Source organism: Natrix helvetica, assembly GCF_964273705.1.
Source record: "Natrix helvetica genome assembly, chromosome: 15".
Classification (NCBI taxonomy): domain Eukaryota; kingdom Metazoa; phylum Chordata; class Lepidosauria; order Squamata; family Natricidae; genus Natrix; species Natrix helvetica.
Window position 1 is genome coordinate 2794936 of NC_138565.1, and position 19543 is coordinate 2814478.

The 19543-nt window shown below is 45.7% G+C and overlaps 1 protein-coding gene and 1 long non-coding RNA gene across 5 annotated transcripts in view; both read left to right on the forward strand.

Moving 5' to 3' along the window:
• The window catches only part of MAPKAP1 (MAPK associated protein 1), an 89507-nt gene extending 82222 nt beyond the window's left edge, over positions 1-7285 (forward strand). For 3 of the 4 annotated variants that reach the window (XM_081967272.1, XM_081967273.1, XM_081967274.1), the window contains exons 11-12: positions 5569-5666; positions 6474-7285. In XM_081967272.1, the coding sequence (XP_081823398.1) occupies positions 5569-5666; positions 6474-6602 (227 nt within the window). In that variant the 3' untranslated portion in view covers positions 6603-7285. The remainder of the gene's footprint in view (positions 1-5568; positions 5667-6473) is intronic. The other variant, XM_081967275.1, reaches the window with a different exon arrangement.
• LOC309399485 overlaps positions 1-19543 on the forward strand; it is a 338217-nt gene that overhangs the window by 165118 nt on the left and 153556 nt on the right. The window lies entirely within an intron of this gene.

A 19543-nucleotide genomic window follows, 5' to 3' on the forward strand; every position in this document is an offset into this window, starting at 1 on the left:
TCTTCTTCCTCTTCCCCTTCCTCCTTCTCTTTGTCTTCTTCCTCCACCTTTTTTCCCCTCCTCCTCCTCCTTTTCTTCCTCTTCCTCCTACTCTTCATCTTCTTCCTCCATTTTTTTCCCTTCCTCCTCATCCTCCTGTTTCCTTTCTCCGTTTTGTTCTTCTTGCTCTTCTTCTTTTTCCTCCTCCTTTTCTTCCTCTTCCTCCTTCTCTTTGTCTTCCTCCTTCATCTTTTTTTCCCTTCCTCTTCCTCCTGTTTCCTTCCTCTGTTTTCCCTCCTTTTCCCTCCTCCTCCTCCCTTTTTCTTCCTCTTCCTCCTCCTCTGCATCTTCTTCCTCCCCTTCTTTTTTCCCTTCCTCCTCCTCCTCCTCCTTCCACGCCAACCCCCTTCCTCCAGTCCTTTTAATTGCCCGCCTGGTGGCTCCTGGGTGCGGAGGCTTCCTCCCGATTCCCATTCCATTGTTGTGCCGGGGCTTAACAGAATGTTAACCTGGTAATAGGCAGAGGGCTTTCCCATTATGAGCCTTGCTATCGAGCGGTTCTGCATGGCTAGTTAAGGAGGAGAGCCAAAAGATTAATGAAAGCTGCCTAAAGCCAGAGGATGAAGGAGCCACTCTTTCCCCCCAAGAAGGCATATTAGTGCCGAAGCAGAGGGCTGCTTGCTTTCCCCACCCCACTTATTCCCCCTACACACACCACACACACACACACACACACACACACACACACTTACTCACTTTCCCGCTGCCCTGCAACCTTTGAACCTCCCATCGCTTCCAGAGCTGCCAACAAAACCAACAGTTTGATAGATGCGACTTCATGGATCAGTCTTCTTTCCCATTGAATTCGCCCTGAAAAAAAAGAAAGAAGGAAGGAAAAAAGTTACACACACACACCACATCACACCACACACCAAGAACTTTTTCCAGCTCGGTTCAGGCTGGGGTTTGCGATACAACCTCACAAAAGCCCCCCTCCGATGGGCTTTGTTTCCTTCTCTGCTGACAACACGCAAGTCCACATGCTTTACTCCTGGGTTGTCGTTCTTCGCACCCAGCGGGGATTGTGATCAGACCAACGAGTTAAGAGATCGGAGCCACGGGGCTTGGTAATGCGATACCATCGTGATGTTTGTGCTGAATTTGTGCGCCGCCCGGCACTTAATAAAAACTCTGGGCGACTCACAACAATCGACGGTAAAAAAAAAAAAAAAAAACCATTTAAAAAATGATAATAATAAAGAAAAAAAGTCACAATCTGTTGCGTTCGTCTAAGAGAAGGGAATATTTGTAGTTCAGGGTTGAATTGTGGGGGTCCTTGACGCCCTTCTGATTTCTTTCATTACCAAAGTAGATAAAATTGTAAGTGTCAGAAGGGAGTGGGGTTTGAGGAGAGGAGGAGGAGGAGGAGGAGGAGGAGGAGGAGGAGGAGGAGAGGAGGAGGAGGAGGAGAAGAAGAAAAGAAGATGATGATGAAATGTTGCAAATAGTAGAGGAAGAGGAGAAAAATATAAAATATTGCAAATAGTAGAAAAGAACTTTTGTAAAATATAAAATGTTACAAGTAGTAGATTAGGAGGAGAGGAGGAGGAGAAGGGGAGGGGAGGATTGTGGCATCCTTGGTGCTCTCTGAACTTGGTAGTATTCTTGCAGACGTTTCATTACCCAACTAGGGACCATCGTCCGTGTTAGTAGGGAATGGGGATGTCTCTCTTTTTAGAGAGATTAAACTCCAGCTGATAGTTTCCCACTCCTCGGGATAAAATGCTCTCCTGCCAGTTTCCACCACCCTCACTGCCAGCTCTTGGTGAAAGGAGGAGAAGAACTGAGTGTAAAAGAACAGAGACCCCACCCCGTTGCAAAGGTGGGGGGGGGGGCTGGAGGCAGCTTATATCCTTAGAAAGCACGTCCTTCATTTAAGATCACAAACTGGGCTTACGAGATCTTGATGCTGGTCTCTGCATTCCTCCTTCTCTTATCCCAGCGATTACCAGTGAGGGTACTCCCTCCCCCCACCCCCCAATAGGTAGAGTTTGAGAAGGAAATGTGTTTTTTTCCTTATTTACTTTATTACAGTGATTTATATCCTGCCATTTCTCCTGGAAAGAAAGGGAGAAAAAAAAGCCGCTTTCCAGTTAGCTGGGGCCCGTCTTACAAAATCTATAAACAGATGGCCTTAACCTTTGGCAAATCAGGTTAACAGTCTGGAGGAGTTGAGAAAGTGTGTGTTGGGGGGGGGGGGGAGCTAGAGAGATTATGAGGCTTGTCCATAGCCTTCCCTAAAATGGGAAGTGAGCAGGCCTTGGAAACGGAACAATCCCAATGTGGGAGAAATAAAAAGAAGAAATACGCCTGTCTGTTCGCCCACCCCATTTGACTTCTGCTCTTTTCTAAACTCTCCTTTTTCCCCATCTGTAAAATGGGAGCATTTATAGGATTGAGTTGGCCCAACTTGGCCCCTCCTTCTGATGATTTCTCCATTTGATATCTTGATTGATAGCCTCTCCGAAGTAGATTAGTAGTAGAAAGTAAGTTCCCCTTGCAAATATGTATGTAATAGTCATTCCCGACTCTAGGGGGCGGTGCTCATCTCCGTTTCAAAGGCGAAGAGCCAGCGCTGTCCGAAGACGTCTCCGTGGTCATGTGGCCGGCATGACTCAACGCCGAAGGCGCACGGAACGCTGTTCCCTTCCCACCAAAATGGTTCCTATTTTTCTACTTGCATTTTTTACCTGCTTTCGAACGGCTAGGTTGGCAGAAGCTGGGACGAGTCACGGGAGCTCACTCCGTTACGCGGCGCTGGGGATTTGAACCGCCGAACTGCCGGCCTTTCTGATCGACAAGCTCAGCGTCTTAGCCACTGAGCCACCGTGTCCCTTCCGAAGTAGATTAGTAATAGGTAAAATAGCGAAATCAATCATTAGTTGCGTAAGAAATGGCCAAGGGACTGATCCTTGCTTTGCACTCAGGGATCGGAGGCCAAAACATAGGAAGAACGGTTGCAGGAACTGGGAATGTGAAGGACATGGGGAGACATGATAGCAGTCTTCCAATATCTCAGGGGCTGCCCCAAAGAAGAGGGAGTCAAGCTATTCTCCAAGGCACCAGACGGCAGGACAAGAAGCAATGGGTGGAAACTAATCAAGGAAATTTCCCAATGAGTTAGAACAATTCATCCGTGGGACAACTTTCCTCCAGAAGTTGTGTGTGCTTCATCCCTGGAGGTTTCCAAGAAGAGACTGGAGAGCCATTTGTCCGGAAACAGTATAGAGTCTTCTGCTGGAGCTGGGGGTTGGGCTAGAAGACCTCTAAGTCCCCTTCCAACTCTGCCATTCTGTTATTATTCCACCCGTTTCAAAGCCCTAACGTCATCTAAGACGTCTCTTTCCTGTCAAATGCGGCTTTCAGCGAGGGTCCTCTTCTCTTCGTCCCTTCTTCGCTCGCCCCCCCCCCTGCTCCCCCTCCGCCCATTTAATTACACTGCCCAATTAAAACCTCCTTGCCATGTTCGGATTCTTTTCGGACTTGAGTGGCTCTGACATTTACAAGGCTCGCCTCTCAGGCAGACAATGGGGTGATTGATGAGGTGCAGGCGCCGGAGAAGGATGGGAAGGATGGCGAGCGCAAGGGTGGGAAGGATGCCGAGTGCGATTTGGTTTATTATCTCTTCCAAAACACGAGGGGAAGCGGGGAGCTCGTGGAGCGATGTGGCTTGTGAACGGACAAAATCGGTAGCGGTATTTTTTGATGGGGCAGGTCTCAGCCCCCTGTCTTGTTTTCGAGACCTCTAACGTCAGGAAAAAATAGATACCTTGGGAAAGCTCTCATTAAGGATTTGGAACAGAACAGAATAGAATAGAATAGAATAACAGAGTTGACAGGGACCCTGGAGGTCTTCTAGTCCAACCCCCTGCTGAGGCAGGAAACCCTATACCACTCCAGACAAATGGTTATCCAACATCTTCTTAAAAACTTCCAGTGTTGGAGCATTTGCAACTTCTGGAGGCAAGTTGTTCCACTGATTAATTGTCCTCACTGTCAGGAAATTTCTCCTCAGTTCTAAGTTGCTTCTCTACTGGATTAGTTTCCACCCATTGCTTCATGTCCTCAGGTGCTTTGGAGAATAGCTTGACTCCCTCTTCTTTGGGGAAGCCGCTGAGATATCGGAAGACTGCTATCATGTCTCCCCTACACCTTCTTTTCATTAAACTAGACCTACCCAATGTCTTTCAGTTCAAAACAAGGCTCCTGAAATTGCTAGAATCCCAAATCAAGCCCGTTTATTGGCGTCGCTTCGTTTAAGGACGGCCATCTGGGCTTCCCCATCTCAAACACAACGGCGGCTGCATGCATGGCCAATCTCATTGGCTTTGTAAGCATTCATTTTCCAATTCGGCTTAAATGTGTAAATAATCTTGCGTGTAAACCGACCACGGCAAAGCCCGCTCTTCTCGATGCGCCGGAGACCACCCACCGCTCCAGCCTCTGACAGGTGCGAGAGCGCATGGCTAGTGCGATGTGTCGCGCATGATGGATTGAACCCACAGCCCCCCGTTAACTCTCTGCGCCATAAGCGTTATTGACATCCCTGATTCGGTAACGGCCTCCGAAAAAAGGGCTGACTCTTTCAAAAAGCTAAAAATAAGGATTTGAAATAAAGTTCCGCGTTCTGCTTCTGTCAGCTGCGAAAGACTCCAAGTGGGAAAGAGATAAATCACCAGGTTTTCCGAAGGCTCGGAAGAGGGTCAGCTGTCAAAAGCCAGACAGTGGCGCCCTCTTAACGGCCTGGCAGGAACGGAAGCGTGGGTCAGCGCCTGGTGTATGACACAAACCTCTTCCCACCGAGGCTTCCCCTTAAAGCACGAAGCAGAGTCCTGGTCCAGACAAAACCCCTTTTATTAGACAAATGTGAATTCCTCTCATTCCCATTCAGGCAAACAGTCGTTCAAAGGAATATTTATGACCACAGACCTCATCTAGCTTGGAAAGCTGCCATGTCAATATTTCCCAAATGAGGCGCTGTGCAAGGGAAGGCTGGGCACAGAGTCTCAGAGATTGTATACAGTATATATATATGTATTTGTGTTACAACCCCTGGTATGCCCAAATATGATGAGACCTAAATAGGTTGAAATAGATCTATACTAGTCTCCCTTTATTTATTTATCAGCACAAATACTGATAAACACACACACACACACACACACATATATATATATATACACACACACATATACATATACATATATATTCAGGAAAACTGGTTAAAATGCCTCTTTGTAGACACAAAAGACTTACTGTATACGTTTTGCTAACCTCGTTTTTCTTCCTTGTCTTCTTCCTCCTCCTCTTCTTTTTCTCCTCCTCCTCCTTCTTCCTCCTCCTCTTCTTCTCTTCTACTTTTTTTCTCCTCCTCCTCCCCGTTCTTCTTTTTCCCCTCTACTTTTCTCCTCCTCCTCTTTCTTCTTTTTCCTCCTTGTCTACTTCTTCTTCTCCTTCTCCTCTACTTATTTTTCTCTTCCTCCTCTTTTTTCTCCTCCTCCTCCTCCTTCTCTTCCTAATCCCTGGCAGGTCATGCAATATTTAAGCTCACCTATCTCAGCAACCACGATTACAAGCATCTCTACTTTGAGTCCGATGCTGCCACCGTCAACGAGATCGTGCTGAAGGTAAGGCCGAGGGGCGTGGGGTGCCCCGCTTTCAATCCCCTTTGACCCAGCCATTGTCAGGGTGGCTTAACCAATAGGGTAGAAAATAGGGGTCCTTCCGGGGGGTCGCCAGCCTAGTTTCCCAGCCTGCCCCCTGTCGAAAAGGTTGAATGGAATGTGCTGCTACTATCTTTATAGCTATTTTATTTTATTTTATTTTATTGAGTGACAGATTTTATGTGCCATTTTTCAGTCCTTAACTCCTTGTTCCCTTATTTCCTTTCCCTTTTCTCCCTCCCTCCTTTTCTTTCTCTCTTTCTTGCCTTTCTTTCTTCCTTCTTGTTCTCTTTCCTTCTTTTTTTCTCCTCTCTCTCCTATCTCGTCTCCCTTCTTCCTTCTCCCTCTTTGCCTTCCTTTCTTCCTTTCTTTCTCTCTATATCCTTCCTTCCTACCTACCTTGTCTTTCCATCTCTTCTTTTTTCTTTCTGTCTCTTTCTCTCCTTTCTTTCCTTTTTTTCTTTTCTTCATTTCTCTTTCTTTCTTTCTTTCTCTTTCTTTCCTTTTTTTCTTTCTTTCTCTGTTTTTCTCTTTCCTTCATTCTTTCCTTGACTTTCTCTCTTTCCTTTCTCTTTCTTTCTCTCTTTGTCTCTTTCTTTCCTTTTTCTTTCCTTCCTCTTTCTTTCTCTCTTTCTTTCCTTCCTTTCTCTCTCTCTCTTTTTCTCTGATTCCTCTTTTCTTCCTTCTCTCTCTTTCCTTGTTTCCTTTCTTGTCTTTCTCTCTCTCTCTCTTTCTCTCTCTCTCTCTCTCTCCCACATTCACTTCCTTCAGATGAACTACATCCTGGAATCCCGGGCCAGCACAGCCCGAGCCGATTACCTGACCCAGAAGCAAAGAAAACTGAGCCGCCGGACGAGTTTCAGCTTCCAGAAGGAGAAGAAAACGACGGGGCAGCAGTAAAGGCTGAGATGGCCTGGAGCCAACTGCAGAGACCCTGTCCGCTCCCAGGGCTGAGCAGGGGATGCCCTCACTCACCTGGGACCTGGGAGACAAGGTTTCCGGCGTCGCGGTGGCTGCCTATCAGGAAACCTCCGCGGTGAATGTTCTTTTTAGAGGTCAAGCATGAGAAGGCCAAGGCTGCTGGCCACGGATGGAAACCAAGAGCCATATCAACCCGGAAGGAGAACGGGCTGCTTCCCGAGGCCTCCAGGAAGGGGCCCCGTCTAGGCGGGACGTCACCGTTGAATTTCTCCTCTCTCTTTTTTTTTTCTTTTTGAGTTGGTTTTTTTTTTTTCCTTTTCTTTTCTAGAATTCTTTCCTCTCCAGAGTCCGGTGAGAAAGCTGCCGCAGGTTGGCTAGGCACCTTCGACAAAGAGCCCAGACAGAGGGCTCAACCCTGAAGGGAAGTGAGAGGGGGCACAAACAGCCCACCCCACCCTCTTCCCCCAGAGTGATCGCTGGCGGTGAAGCGATCCAATTTCTTTTGGAAGGAGGGGAAATACGGGGTGGGGGGGGGAGAAAAAACCCCTCCAGCACCAAGCCAACTTGTAGTACAAATGTACCCCCTCTCCCCTTTTTACTACTAATAAATTCCTTATACTCTTTCACAAGGTTTATGGCAAGGTTTGATTCTTTCTGTTAAGGGGACGTTATGTTCTCTGTACGGATTGGGCTATACTGAACCAAAGTTGGCGATTGTCGGGAGGGCGCCATTGTCTACGGTAACGAAGCAATTATTAATGAGCAGCCGGACGGATGTCATTAATTCCAGCTTTTAAGGATCACAGCATAAGGCGCGTTAAATGCTAAAACGCAGGCGGATGTGACGGCGTGATTTATAAACAGGGAGAGGCTGCAGCTGGGATGGGGTGGATCCGGGCCAGGCAAAACGGTTGCGAGGACACCGTTTTCTCGGGGGGGGGGTTGGAGAGGAGAGGGGGACACAGCTCTGGTTAGGTGGCTTCCATTTTTCTTTTTTCCATTGGTTTAAGTAGTAGGATTGTTGACAAATGAACGAGTCTCTCAAAACAGAGAATCGAGCCAATCCGCCTTTTTTCCCTACGATTTTCCCCGCGACGACAACCCAGGGAGGTCGATTGTGTTGAGAGAGGAAAAAGAGAGAGACCAGGTGGCTTAGGTGACTAAGGTGGGACTAGAACTCACGGTCTCCTGATGACTCACCCAAAGTCATACAGCCAGCCTTTGCGCCTAAGGCAAGACTAGAACTCACCATCTCCTAGTGATTCGCTCAAAGACATCCAACCAGCTTTAGGGCCTAAGGAAGGACTAGAAGTCACCATCTCCTGGTGATTCACCCAAAGTCATCCAGCCAGCCTTCATGCCTAAGGCAGAACTAGAACTCACCATCTCCTGGTGATTGGCCCAAAGCCACCCAGCTGGCTTTGAACTCGTTCTCTCCTGGTTCCTCAAACATCTGCATAACTTGCTAGAGTTTGACATGGTGGCCATAGCATACTCGTTGTGTGGCGTCGACTTTTGTTACATTATGTGGGTTTTTTAAAAGAGGTGGTAAGAATTAAGGGATTGTCTACATATTAAGGGGATGCTGTTCCTTTTCAGATGGATCCAGAAGAAGAAATTAATTCACTCTACTGCTTTTGTGGTCTAAGGCAACCTTAAACACTCAAAAGAGCCACAAGGGTCCTAACCGGAAGCCCCCCGTTCAATTCTGGAGCCAAACAGAAGTCCGGTTCCCCCACCATAGAGTCTCCTCCTAGCACGGTGTCCTTTTTCCTCCACCTGTCCTAACCGAGAGCCCTATCCTTTGTGGCACTGACCAGAAAATCCGCTCCTTGCCATAGGGTCTCCTCCTGGTGCGCTGTGCTTTCCCCCCATCACCAAACCGGAAGCTCTACTCAAAATTGTGGCACTGACCGGCGACAGGGAGCCACAGCAGAGGGATGAAAGAGCCACATGTGGCTCCAGAGCCGTGGGTTGCTCACCCCTGCTCTAAGGTCAAGACGCGAGGTGTTTTTCAGCACCATGGAGAGCAGCCCACTCCGAGAGACTTAGGAAATTTTGATGCAACAAAATTCGCTGGCCCTTCCCCGAGGGAGACTAACAGCCACAGAACAGTCCTCAAATATAAAACACACACACCCCAAAACATCAAAAAGCATGCTTCCCACCCCTCAAAAATAAAAAAAATAAACATTCCCTTCATCTCTCCACATTTCCCTTCTTCTAAAGCTTGTCCTCTAAGGCCGCTTCAGCACCGAATTATATTTTGCATCTCTCTTCTCTCCCGCATGTACAGACATCGTCATCAGCTGGGAGGGTCCTGAGGACTAGCGTCTTGCTGAATCCAATGAACGCAAGCGCGAGCAGCAAAACCGACCTCTGTTTTGGAGGTGGGGCGGCCCAGATCATCATAACGGAAAGGACTGGTTCTAAGTCACTTGTTTTCAGCGCCTTTGTAACATTGAAACCGCCACTAAATGAATGGTGGTATGTCAAGGACCACCTGTATATCTCTTTTTTTTTAAAAAAAGGCATTCAGAAATTCCCAAGTCTTGTATATTTTCTCATCCCTCTCTTTCACTTAATTAAGGGGTGGGGTGGGGGGACAAAGATAGACCACAAAGTGCTTTTGGGAAGACGAGAGATGTCCAGCTACTTGTCAATCTGGGCTTTTTTTCCAATTGATAGCCTAAGACCTTCATTTGGAGAAGAGCCTGCCACTCAGGCTGCCGAGCGTCAGAACCCGTTCAAATTAATCGCCGCTCTTCCCTTTCATTATTATGATTAAAAGAACCTCGGCGAAGGTTGAAGCCTGCGTGCGTCATGGCTTAAAAGCTCGCCGACGTGAGCCGAAGATGGCTTCGCTTTCCCCTCTCTGGTTTGCGATGACAGGAAAAACACAGGATGAAACGTTAAAGAGGGACGGTTGCAGGAATTGGGTAGGTCTAGTCCAGTGCAAAGAAGGACCGAATTTGTCATGATAGCAGTCTTCCAATATTTGAGAGGATGCCCCAAGCAAGAGGGGGTCAATCTGTTCTCCAAAGCCCCTGAAGGCAGGACAAGAAACAACAGAGAAGCAACCTAGGAGGAATTTCCTAAGAGTGAGAACAATTAACCAGTGGAACAACAGGCCTTCACAAGTTATGAGTGCTCCAACACTGGTGTTTTTTAAGAAGAGACTGAATAGCCACTTGTCCAGAATGGTAGGTCTCCTGCTTGAGCAGGGCGTTGGACTAGAAGACCTCCAAAGTCCCTTCCGACTCTTGTTATTCTGAAAAGCTTGTTCAGAACAATAAAACAAGTTGCTTATATTACAGTGGTTAAAATAAACCAAGGGGGGAGGAAACTAAGAAAGAAAAAAAGTAAGAATATGATGCACATACTCAGCAATAAAGCTCGAATTTTAGGTACTAAAATGCAACAGGTTTTGGCTTATCGGCAGGTAGGGTTACCTGCAACTATATACAGTAATATTTTTAAGGATACTAAGGAATGCGGTGGCTAAGATGCTGAGCTGGTTGGCAGTTTGGCGGTTTGAATCCCTAGCGCCGCGTAATGGAGTGAGCTCCCGTGACTTGCCCCAGCTTCTGCCAACCTAGTAGTTCGAAAGCCATTTGAAGGCACAACAGGATGCATCTTAACAGAACACACACCCCAGGGGTGTTAGGGGTGTCTTACCCCCACAGTATTTGTCTCCAGAGAGTAAGTCATCTGTGTACCAAGTTTGGTTGAAATTGCTCGAGGCGTTCCAGAGTTATGCTGGAACATGCATATAGAATATATGCGTTCTATTCTTAGGTAGGTAGGTAGGTAGATGATAGATAGATAGATAGATAGATAGATAGATAGATAGATAGATAGATAGATAGATAGATTTGTAGATAGATTTGTAGATAGATATATAGAGTGATTAATTGATTGATTTGTAGGTAGGTAGGTAGGTAGATAGATGATAGATAGATAGATAGATAGATAGATAGATAGATTTGTAGATAGATTGATTGATAGATAGATAGATAGATAGATAGATAGATAGATAGATGATAGATAGATTTGTAGATAGATTGATTGATTGATTTGTAGGTAGGTAGGTAGGTAGGTAGGTAGGTAGGTAGGTAGATGATAGGAGGAGGAGGAGAAGCAGAAGAATAGGAGGAGAATAAGAAGCAGCAGAACAGGAGGAGGAGGAGAATAAGATGAGGAGAATAAGAAACAGAAGAACAGGAGGAGGAGGAGAATAAGAAGAAGCAGAGGAGGAGGAGGAGAAGAGAAGGGTGAGAGGGAGACTTATCTGCTTAAAAAACCAAACCAACCAGCAGCTGTTCCACGCATCCCATCTCTCTAAATTTGCCAAATTCACTTTGAAAGCTATCTCAGCCAGTGGGTCGCTCATTCTCTCCTGACAGCAAATTACTGGTGCTGTTATGTGCGGTGAAAAATGTAGGGTTTTTTTTCCCCCTCCCCTACCTCTCTTTTGCGTCTGTTTGGAACGAATTGACAATCGACACAATTGGATCACTCTTGAGCTGTACAATTTAGAAATAAAGTTCCTCTTTTCCCTTTCTCCCTGGGGCTGGATCGCATTGTGTCCTTAAGCGGTTACGGTATCCAATCACATAACCAAGCGAACAAACTCACAACCAAAATATCATCACAGGGAAGGCCTCTTCTCCCAAATAAAGAAAGCTGGAAGATGTCCCACTGGTACAAGCTTCTAAAGTTACTGAACTTATCCAGATGTTATTTTTTTCAAGTTTTACGCTGTCCGCGGGTCATGAAATACAGTTTTCCTAACTCTGAATTGCATACTCTGTTTATTTTATTTGTCATCCAGCCTTATAGGTAACTCAAGGTGGGTGAGAACTACCCAATACCCCTTCGTCCTCTTATTTTTCCAAGAAGAACAATCTTGTGAGGTGTGTTGGGCTGAAAGACTTAGCTGGTTTTTTACGCCTAAAGTGGGACTAGAACTCACCGTCTGCTGTTTTCTAGCCCGGTGCCTTACCCACTAGACCAAACGGGCTCTCTTCCTTTAATCCCAATCTGACATTACTAAGAATTCTGGTTGTTGAAATTCAGATATCTGAAAATTGGCCAGGTTTGATGACTGAGCTGCTCTAGAACGATCCAGCTGTCTGTTTTCTGGGGAGAAAATGCACAAAAAAACCCCAGACAAAAATTGGTTTCCATCGCTCTGTCTCTGCCTGTTTTCCAGCTTGATTTCATTTTTTTCTGTAACTGTGAAATCGCTTACGTTAAGGAAAGGGTAAGAAATGTGCTTCCCATTAGGCCAAAGGAAGAAATGAAACGTGACACAAGGCGACGCAAAATCCATACTCACATATATTGTATATCCCCAAACCTAAGAACTGGATTTAAAGGAAAATAGGTAGGTAGGTAGGTAGGTAGGTAGGTAGGTAGGTAGGTAGGTAGGCAGGTAGGCAGGCAGGCAGGCAGGCACGCAGATGAGATTGGAGATAGATGATAGATAGATAGATAGATAGATAGATAGATAGATAGATAGATAGATAGATAGATAGATAGATAGATAATAGAGATAGATAGATAGATAGATAGATAGATGATAGATAGATTGATAGATAGATAGATAGATAGATAGGATATAAAGATAGATAGATGATAGATGATAGATAGATAGATAGATAGATAGATAAATAATAGAGATAGATAGATAGATAGATAGATAGATAGATAGATAGATAGATAGATAGATGATAGATAGATTGATAGATGATAGATAGATTGATAGATGATAGATAGATAGATAGATAATAGAGATAGATAGATAGATAGATAGATAGATAGATGATAGATAGATAGATAGATAGATAGATAGATAGATACATACATACATACATACATACATACATACATACATACATACATAGATGATAGAGATAGATAGATAGATAGATAGATAGATAGATAGATAGATAGATAGACACAGAGAGAGAGAGAGAGAGAGAGAGAGAGATGATAGAAAGGTAGATGAGAGACACACAGAGAGAGAGATGGATGAAAGATAGATAGATGACAGAGACAGAGAGATTTGGAAAACACAGAGACACATACATTCATAGGGAGAAGGTGGTTTCAAGAAACTCTGCTCTATCTTCTCCCTGTTTGATTTTAATGATTCCTGACATCCTGTCGGCCATATTGCCAAGTGTCTTCTTGAGAAATGGAGGAACAGATTGCCTTCTTGACAGCAAAGAGGAGAAAGAGAGGGGAAGGTGTGAAGCAGAGAAAAAGTGAGGAAGAAAAACTGTACCAACCCCAAAAGCTTTCCCCTCCCTCTCTCTCTCTCTCCCCCCCTCTCTTTATCTTGCTCCGTGATTCTCTCTGTCTCTCCTTCTCTCCTCTCTCTCTCATCACTCTCTTTCTCTATCTTGCTCCGTTTCTTTCTCTCTCTCCTCTCTCTCTTGCTGTTTCTCTGTCTCTCTCCTCTCTCTTTCTCTTTCTCTCTGTGTTTCTCTCTTCTCTCTCTCTCTCTCTCTCTCCCTGTTTCTCTTTCTCTTGCTCCCTGTCTCTCTGTCTCTTTTCTCTCTGTATCTCCTCTTCTCTCTTTCGCTCTCTCTCCCTGTCTCTTCTCTCTCTCCCCTCTCTCTGTCTCTTCTCTTTCCCTGTCTTTGGGAATGCATCCATTCGGTTTTTAATAAGTTGGGTTTAAGCAGGACATATGAACCCGTGTGCTGTAGGAAAAAGAGCAGGCGGATCTGGGCAGGGGAGTTAAGCAAGTCACCAGCCTGGAATCGTTACATTCCCACAAATGATCCAACTTTAATCCCTCTCGAATTCCATTAAACTCTTATCTAGCACCAATTCAGTGCTGGCCATTAGTTGACTAGATTTTATGTATAGTCTTGAGCAATACATTTTCTGAACTGCACGCTTAACCTATGGTCCTTTTTTCAGAGGTGTGGGACTGATGTTAAAGAGACAGTTTGGTATAGTGGTTAAGGCATCAGGCTAGAAATCAGGCGGCCACGAATCTAGTCCTGCCTTAGGCATGAAAACCGACTGGGTGACTTTGGGTCAACCACTAGGAGATAGTGAGTTCTAGTCCCACCTTCGGCGCAACGCCAGCTCAGGGACCTTGGGCCAGCCATTCCCCACCAGCCCTAAGAAGGAAGCAATGGCAAATCGCTTCTGAAAAAACCTTGCCAAGAAAACAGCAGGGAATAAATAGAATCAGACCCAATCGAATGGAAGAAAAATAATAATAATAATAATGCAAGTTCAACTTCAATTCTATTATCCTATCAACAAATTCTCTGCCTCCCCTCCACCATTTCAAAACTCCCAAATTTCTCTGTCTGGTGGATGCAGTTCTCTGCCTATTTACATAAGCACCCGAGGCTGTTTTCCCATCTTTATGCATTAGCTTGGCGTAAATATATGAGAATTATTTCAACACTCATTCTGTTTGAAAACATTCGAACCGTGCCTGTATATTCCTGGCTAAAAGCATGTCCCTTGAGTGGCATGCGTATTTTGCTTCTTTTAAAAAAAAAAAAAATCTGCATTTATAGCTTAACGTCACATTTATAAGTAATCTAAGTCTGGGATCTAATGCCTCCTTTTTAAACAGCTTTAAAAATTTATAGTGTTTATCGCAAACGTTTACGCAATCTTACAAAAGAATTTGTAGCGAGCAGAAACTGTCTGGGAGGACGATGAGAAATGAGAAAAGTGGTTTTGTTTTTTTTGAGGGGTGGGATTCTCCTTCCAACGAATAGGGAAACGTTCTGATTTGGCATACTTTTCTATGGAATTTCCCCCCATAAAGAAATCTGTAGAATAGTTCCTCGATATGTTTGGCTTTATATAAATGCTCCGTATGATTGACTCTGATTTTTTTTTTAAATAATGGAAAGAGTTTTAATAAAGGAGAATATTTGTAGCCCAGCGTTGAAACAAAGCGCCCTCGGCGGTTTTCTTTACAGACATCTCATGATCCAACTAGGTAATGTCATCAGTGCTAGTGTGAGGTTTGTTCCCTGTTTATAGAGACAGTAGCTCTGAGTTGGTTGTTTTCTCGTAGACGCTTCATTATCCATTATCCTCATTGGTTATTTCCTCCACTTGCTTTTCCTTTCTTAAAATTCCTCACTTGGGTGACTCTGAATCTCCTTTTCTAGACTATCCTTTGCATGGAACTTTTAATACTATGCCTTTCCTGGTCGTTTCAAGGATAACAGAATAAAAATTTGGAAGGGACTTTGGAGGTCTTCTAGTCCAACCTCCTGCTCAAGCAGGAGATCCTATACTGTCCAGTCTCTTCTCCAAAACCTCCATTGATGGAGCACCCATAACCTCTAGAGGCAAGGAGTTCCACTGATTCATTGTTCTCACTGTCCGGAAATTATTTCTAGGTTGCTTCTCTCCTTGATTAATTTCCACCCATTGCTCCTTGTCCTGCTTTCAGGTGCTTCGGAGAATAGCTTGACTCCCCCTTCTTTGCGGCGGCCTCTTAGATACTCTCAAGTCAGCCCTGGTCCTTCTCTTCGTTAGGGTAGACATATCCAATTCCTGCAACCACCCTTCTTCGTATGCTTTAGCCTCCTAAATCGTCACAACGAGGCGCTAGGTGGCTCAGTGGCTAAGATGCTGAGCTTGCCAATCAGAAAGGTTGGCATTTGGGCGGTTCGAATTCCTAGTACAGGTCTACCGCGTGAGCAGGGGGTTGGACTAGATGACCTCCAAGGTCTCTTCCAACCCTGTTGCTGTTATTTATGATCTCCGTTGCTCTTCCCTGCCCTCTTTCCCGAAAAGGAGCGGGCGTTGGTCTTTGGAAAAACAGTCGCAGATCTGTACACACCATGGAAAACTCAATTGGGAGAAGAATGGCCTCTATTTTTCTCCCCCTACAAAATCTGGGGCAGGGTGGGGGGTCTTTTGTATGTGAATAGCTGGCACCAGGTCGGAGTCCTTTTTATTAAATTCACCAGCCTGTTCACTGGCATTATTCCTCAGCAGGGTCCCTCTACAAGCCATTACTATTTCTCCAGGAGGGGATCTTAAGTGCAACTCTGCCTTGCTTCCTCAGACTCCATTCTGGCTCGCCTCTCTCTATTGTATCAAAAGCTTTTATTCCTCCCCCCCCTCTCTCTCTTTTGCATTTGCTTTCTAGACCCCCCCCCCCAAAAAAAATATCCGTGTATTAACTTGGAAACGGAGGTGAATTCTCCTCCCAACTCCTAACGCTGAAGGCCTCCTTGCCATGTCGGAAGTTTCTCTCTTGTTCCCTCATGTCTGAAATCCTGATTATTTGCCACTAAAGTCTCAATCTCTCTCTCTCTCCCCCCCATCTCTGGAAAGGCTGCCCTCCCGCTGAGAAACAGAAGGCATCTTCTGCCCTTTCTGATTGGAATCGCGTTGCCCCCGGGGTTGCAACCCAGCCTGAGAAGGAGACCTACTGATGAAAATCTAATCTAATTACTGCAATGGCAAGGAATTGGTTTGTGGTAATGACACTTGGTGTGTTTTTTTCCCTTGGCAAAACTTCCCTTCGCTTCCGCCCCCTCCCGTCCTTTCCTTCTTCGCTTCCTTTCTTCCAATGTTAAAAATCTTTCGAAAATGGAATAAAGCTTTCTATTTGAATCAGAGAAAAGAACGTCTCTAGAATATATCAAGGTGTATAGAGCCAGTTTGGTTTGTCGGTTAAGGCACGAGGCTGGAAAGAGGGAGGCAGTGAGTTCTAGTCCTGTTTTAGGCCTAAAAGTCAACTGGTTGACTTTGGACCAGTCACCAGGAGATGGTGAGTTCTAGTCCCACCTTAAGCATGAAACCCAACTGGCCGCCCAGAAGGAGGGAGGGAGGGAGAAGTAAAAGGAAGGCGGGAGGAAGGAAGGAAAAAAGATGAGAAGCAGAGAAGGAGGGAGGGAGGAAGAAGTAAAGGGAAAGTGGGAGAGAGAGGAAGGAAGGAAGAAATTAGGAAAAAAGAGAGGAGGGAGAGAGGAAGGAAGGGGAAAAGATGAAAAACAGAAGGAGGGAGGGAGGAAGAAGTAAAGGGAAGATGGGAGGAAGGAAGGAAAAAATATGAGAAGGAGGGAGGGAGGAAGAAGTAAGGGGAAGGAGGGAGAGAGAGGAAGGAAGGAAGGAAGTCATAACTTCAGACGGTCGCTGAGCAAGGACTGCGTACAGTCTTTTATATTTAGCACATGGCATTGTGTGGCCTGCAATAATGTTTGCACCACCTTGAAACCTTTAGAATTATCTGCCTTGTAAACATTCTGCCTCTCTTTGATCCGAGAAGCCTTTATAAATAGCTCGCTGCTGCCCTCTTGAGGCCCCAGGGCTCAACTCCCACCCTGAGAAAAAAGGGCTGGTCCAAATTTAACCTCTTTGGGGGCTTCTGCTGGATAAGTCCCCCCTCCCCGCCGCCTCCCGCAGCAAACTCTACTCCTGGCAAACTCAGTTAGTGAGCATCTGGTTAGAGGGCTGTAAGCCAAAATCAAGGCTGTGGTTTTCCCAGTTGCAATGGATGGCTGTGAAAGTTGGACCATAAGGAAGGCTGAGTGCCAAAGAATGGAGGCCTTTGGACTCTGGTGCTGGAGAAGACTCCTGCATTGAGTCCCTTGGACTGCAAGGCCATCCAACTGGTCGGTCCTAGATGAGATCAACCCTGACTGCTCTTCATAAGGCCAGATCCTGAAGAGGAAACTCAAAGACTTTGGCCACCTAATGAGAAGGAAGGACTCCCTGGAGAAGAGCCTCATGCTGGGAACGATGGAGGGAAAAAGAAGAAGAAGGGGACGGCAGAGAAGGAGGTGGCTGGATGGAGTCAGCGAAGCAGTTGGCGTGAGCTTAAATGGACTCCGGAGGATGGGAGAGGTCAGGAAGGCCTGGAGGAACGTTCTCCAGGGGGTTGCAATGGGTCAGACACGACTTCTCAACTAACAACAAAGCCAAAGCGGACACCTGTGGAGCCAGAGGTGGATTGGAGCTGCGTTGAGGTGTGCAAAAAATAAATAAATGAGGAAAATTCCTGTTTTTCTTTCTTTAAAAAAAGGTAATTTGCCTTCTCAAACGTCGTAAGGAAACTCCACTTTCAAAGGATGTCAACTTTTCTCGAATGAACAGCGACTAATGAATGTCAGGATTAAGGAGTTAAGGATTAAGTCCCCACAGACCACAATCCACTTTATGACTTTCTCCCAGCGTTCAAAGGTAGACTGGGTCTGAATGGGGAGGCTCTGCAGATGATTGCTGCATCTCCAGCATGAATTCAGCTGTGCCCAGCAGGAGGTCCTTTATGGAGCTGGGGGGGGGAGGGGAGGATAGATGAAAGGGGAAGGAAAGGGAAGGGCAAATGAAAGGGGAAGGGGAAAAAAGATGAAAAGGGAAGGGAAGAAGGAAAAGAAAGGAAATCCAAGCAAAGATTGGCTTGATAAGAAGCTCCTTCAGGGATGCCCCCTTCGTCTCCTCCAAATTATTCAACCCTCCCAATAAAACCAGAAAAATTTCTGATTTCATAGCCCAACTGAGATGGAGCCGATTTCATCCTTCACTTGAAACTTTGGTTTTTGTTTTTTGTTTTAATTTCCCTTTTCTTTTCTTTCTTCTCCCCCCCACAACAGATTTCCTCTAGTCACAAAATGAGATTATGATTGTAAATTAAAGTGTAATTAGGCTTTATGCTTTTATATTCATTAACTCTTCCCTGTTAATGATGCAAAAGCTGGCGATGGGGAGGGGGGGGGAGTAGAAGGAAACGGGGCCTGATGAAAATCACATCCAGAAAATATAAGTGTGATTTAGATAATGGCCGGAATGTATTGTTCCTTGCACGTAATTAAACAAATGCTCCCGTTTCAGCTTGGGGAAAAAAGGGGGGGAAGGGATGATGAGTAACCCTGGAGAAGGAGATCTGAAGATGATTGGGATCAAATGCTGGTCCGATGGCTGGTGGGGAGATAACACACCCGGAAGACAAGCAGGGGGAGGCAGCAGCATGGAAAAGACTGTTAAGCAGAACAACGGAGTTGGAAGGGACCTTGGAGGTCTTCTAGTCCAACCCCCTGCCTAGGCAGGGAAACCTACACCACTTCAGACAAATGGCTATCCAACATCTTCTTAAAAACTTCCACTGTTGGTGTTCTGACCGAGGCTTCTGAAGAGCATGAAGCCAACTCCTTGTCCTGACAAAAAACTCCTTTTATTAATTTACTGTGAATTGGTCTCCTTTCACCTCCAGCAAAGTCTTTCAAGGGAGGATTTACAGTCACAGACCTTCTCTGGCTTGGAGAGCTGCCAGGCTGATATCTGCAAAACTTGGCAAGGAGTCTCAGAGAGTCACGAACCAATTAAGGGAACTCCTGCAAACTCCACTCCCCTTTCGCTCCCCTTTTATTTCCTCTGGGAGGGGCCATTCATCGTCCACCTGTGGCCTTACTCCCAAGTCGACCCCTGTTCTTTAGCTGCGCCCTTCATCTGGCAACTCTGTGCATGCACACACTGGGAACAGGCTGTTCTTCCGCCTCACTGATCTCTGACTCCGAAGGCAGCTGATAACTGTTAGACGGCCCTGGCCCCCTCTCTGCCTCCGACACAGAGTCCTCATCCGAGCCTTCCCCAGACTCCAGGACTGGCCCAGGTTCCTCCCCAACCCTCCTCACTGTCCGAATCTGCTGCCAGCTCTGCCGGCTGCCACAACAGTTAGAGCATTCACAACTTCTGGAGGGAAGCTGCTCTATTGATTAGTTGTTCTCACCATCAGGAAACATGTCTTAGTTCTAGATTGGATTTCTCTTTGATAAGCTTCCATCCATTGCTTCTTGTTCTACTTATAAAATACATTAAGTCCTTCCTTACTTCTCCAACCTGATAGGCTCTTGAGTTGCTTCTCTGAATGAACAAAAGGAGTATCAGCCATGAAAAATGACGGGAACCAAAAA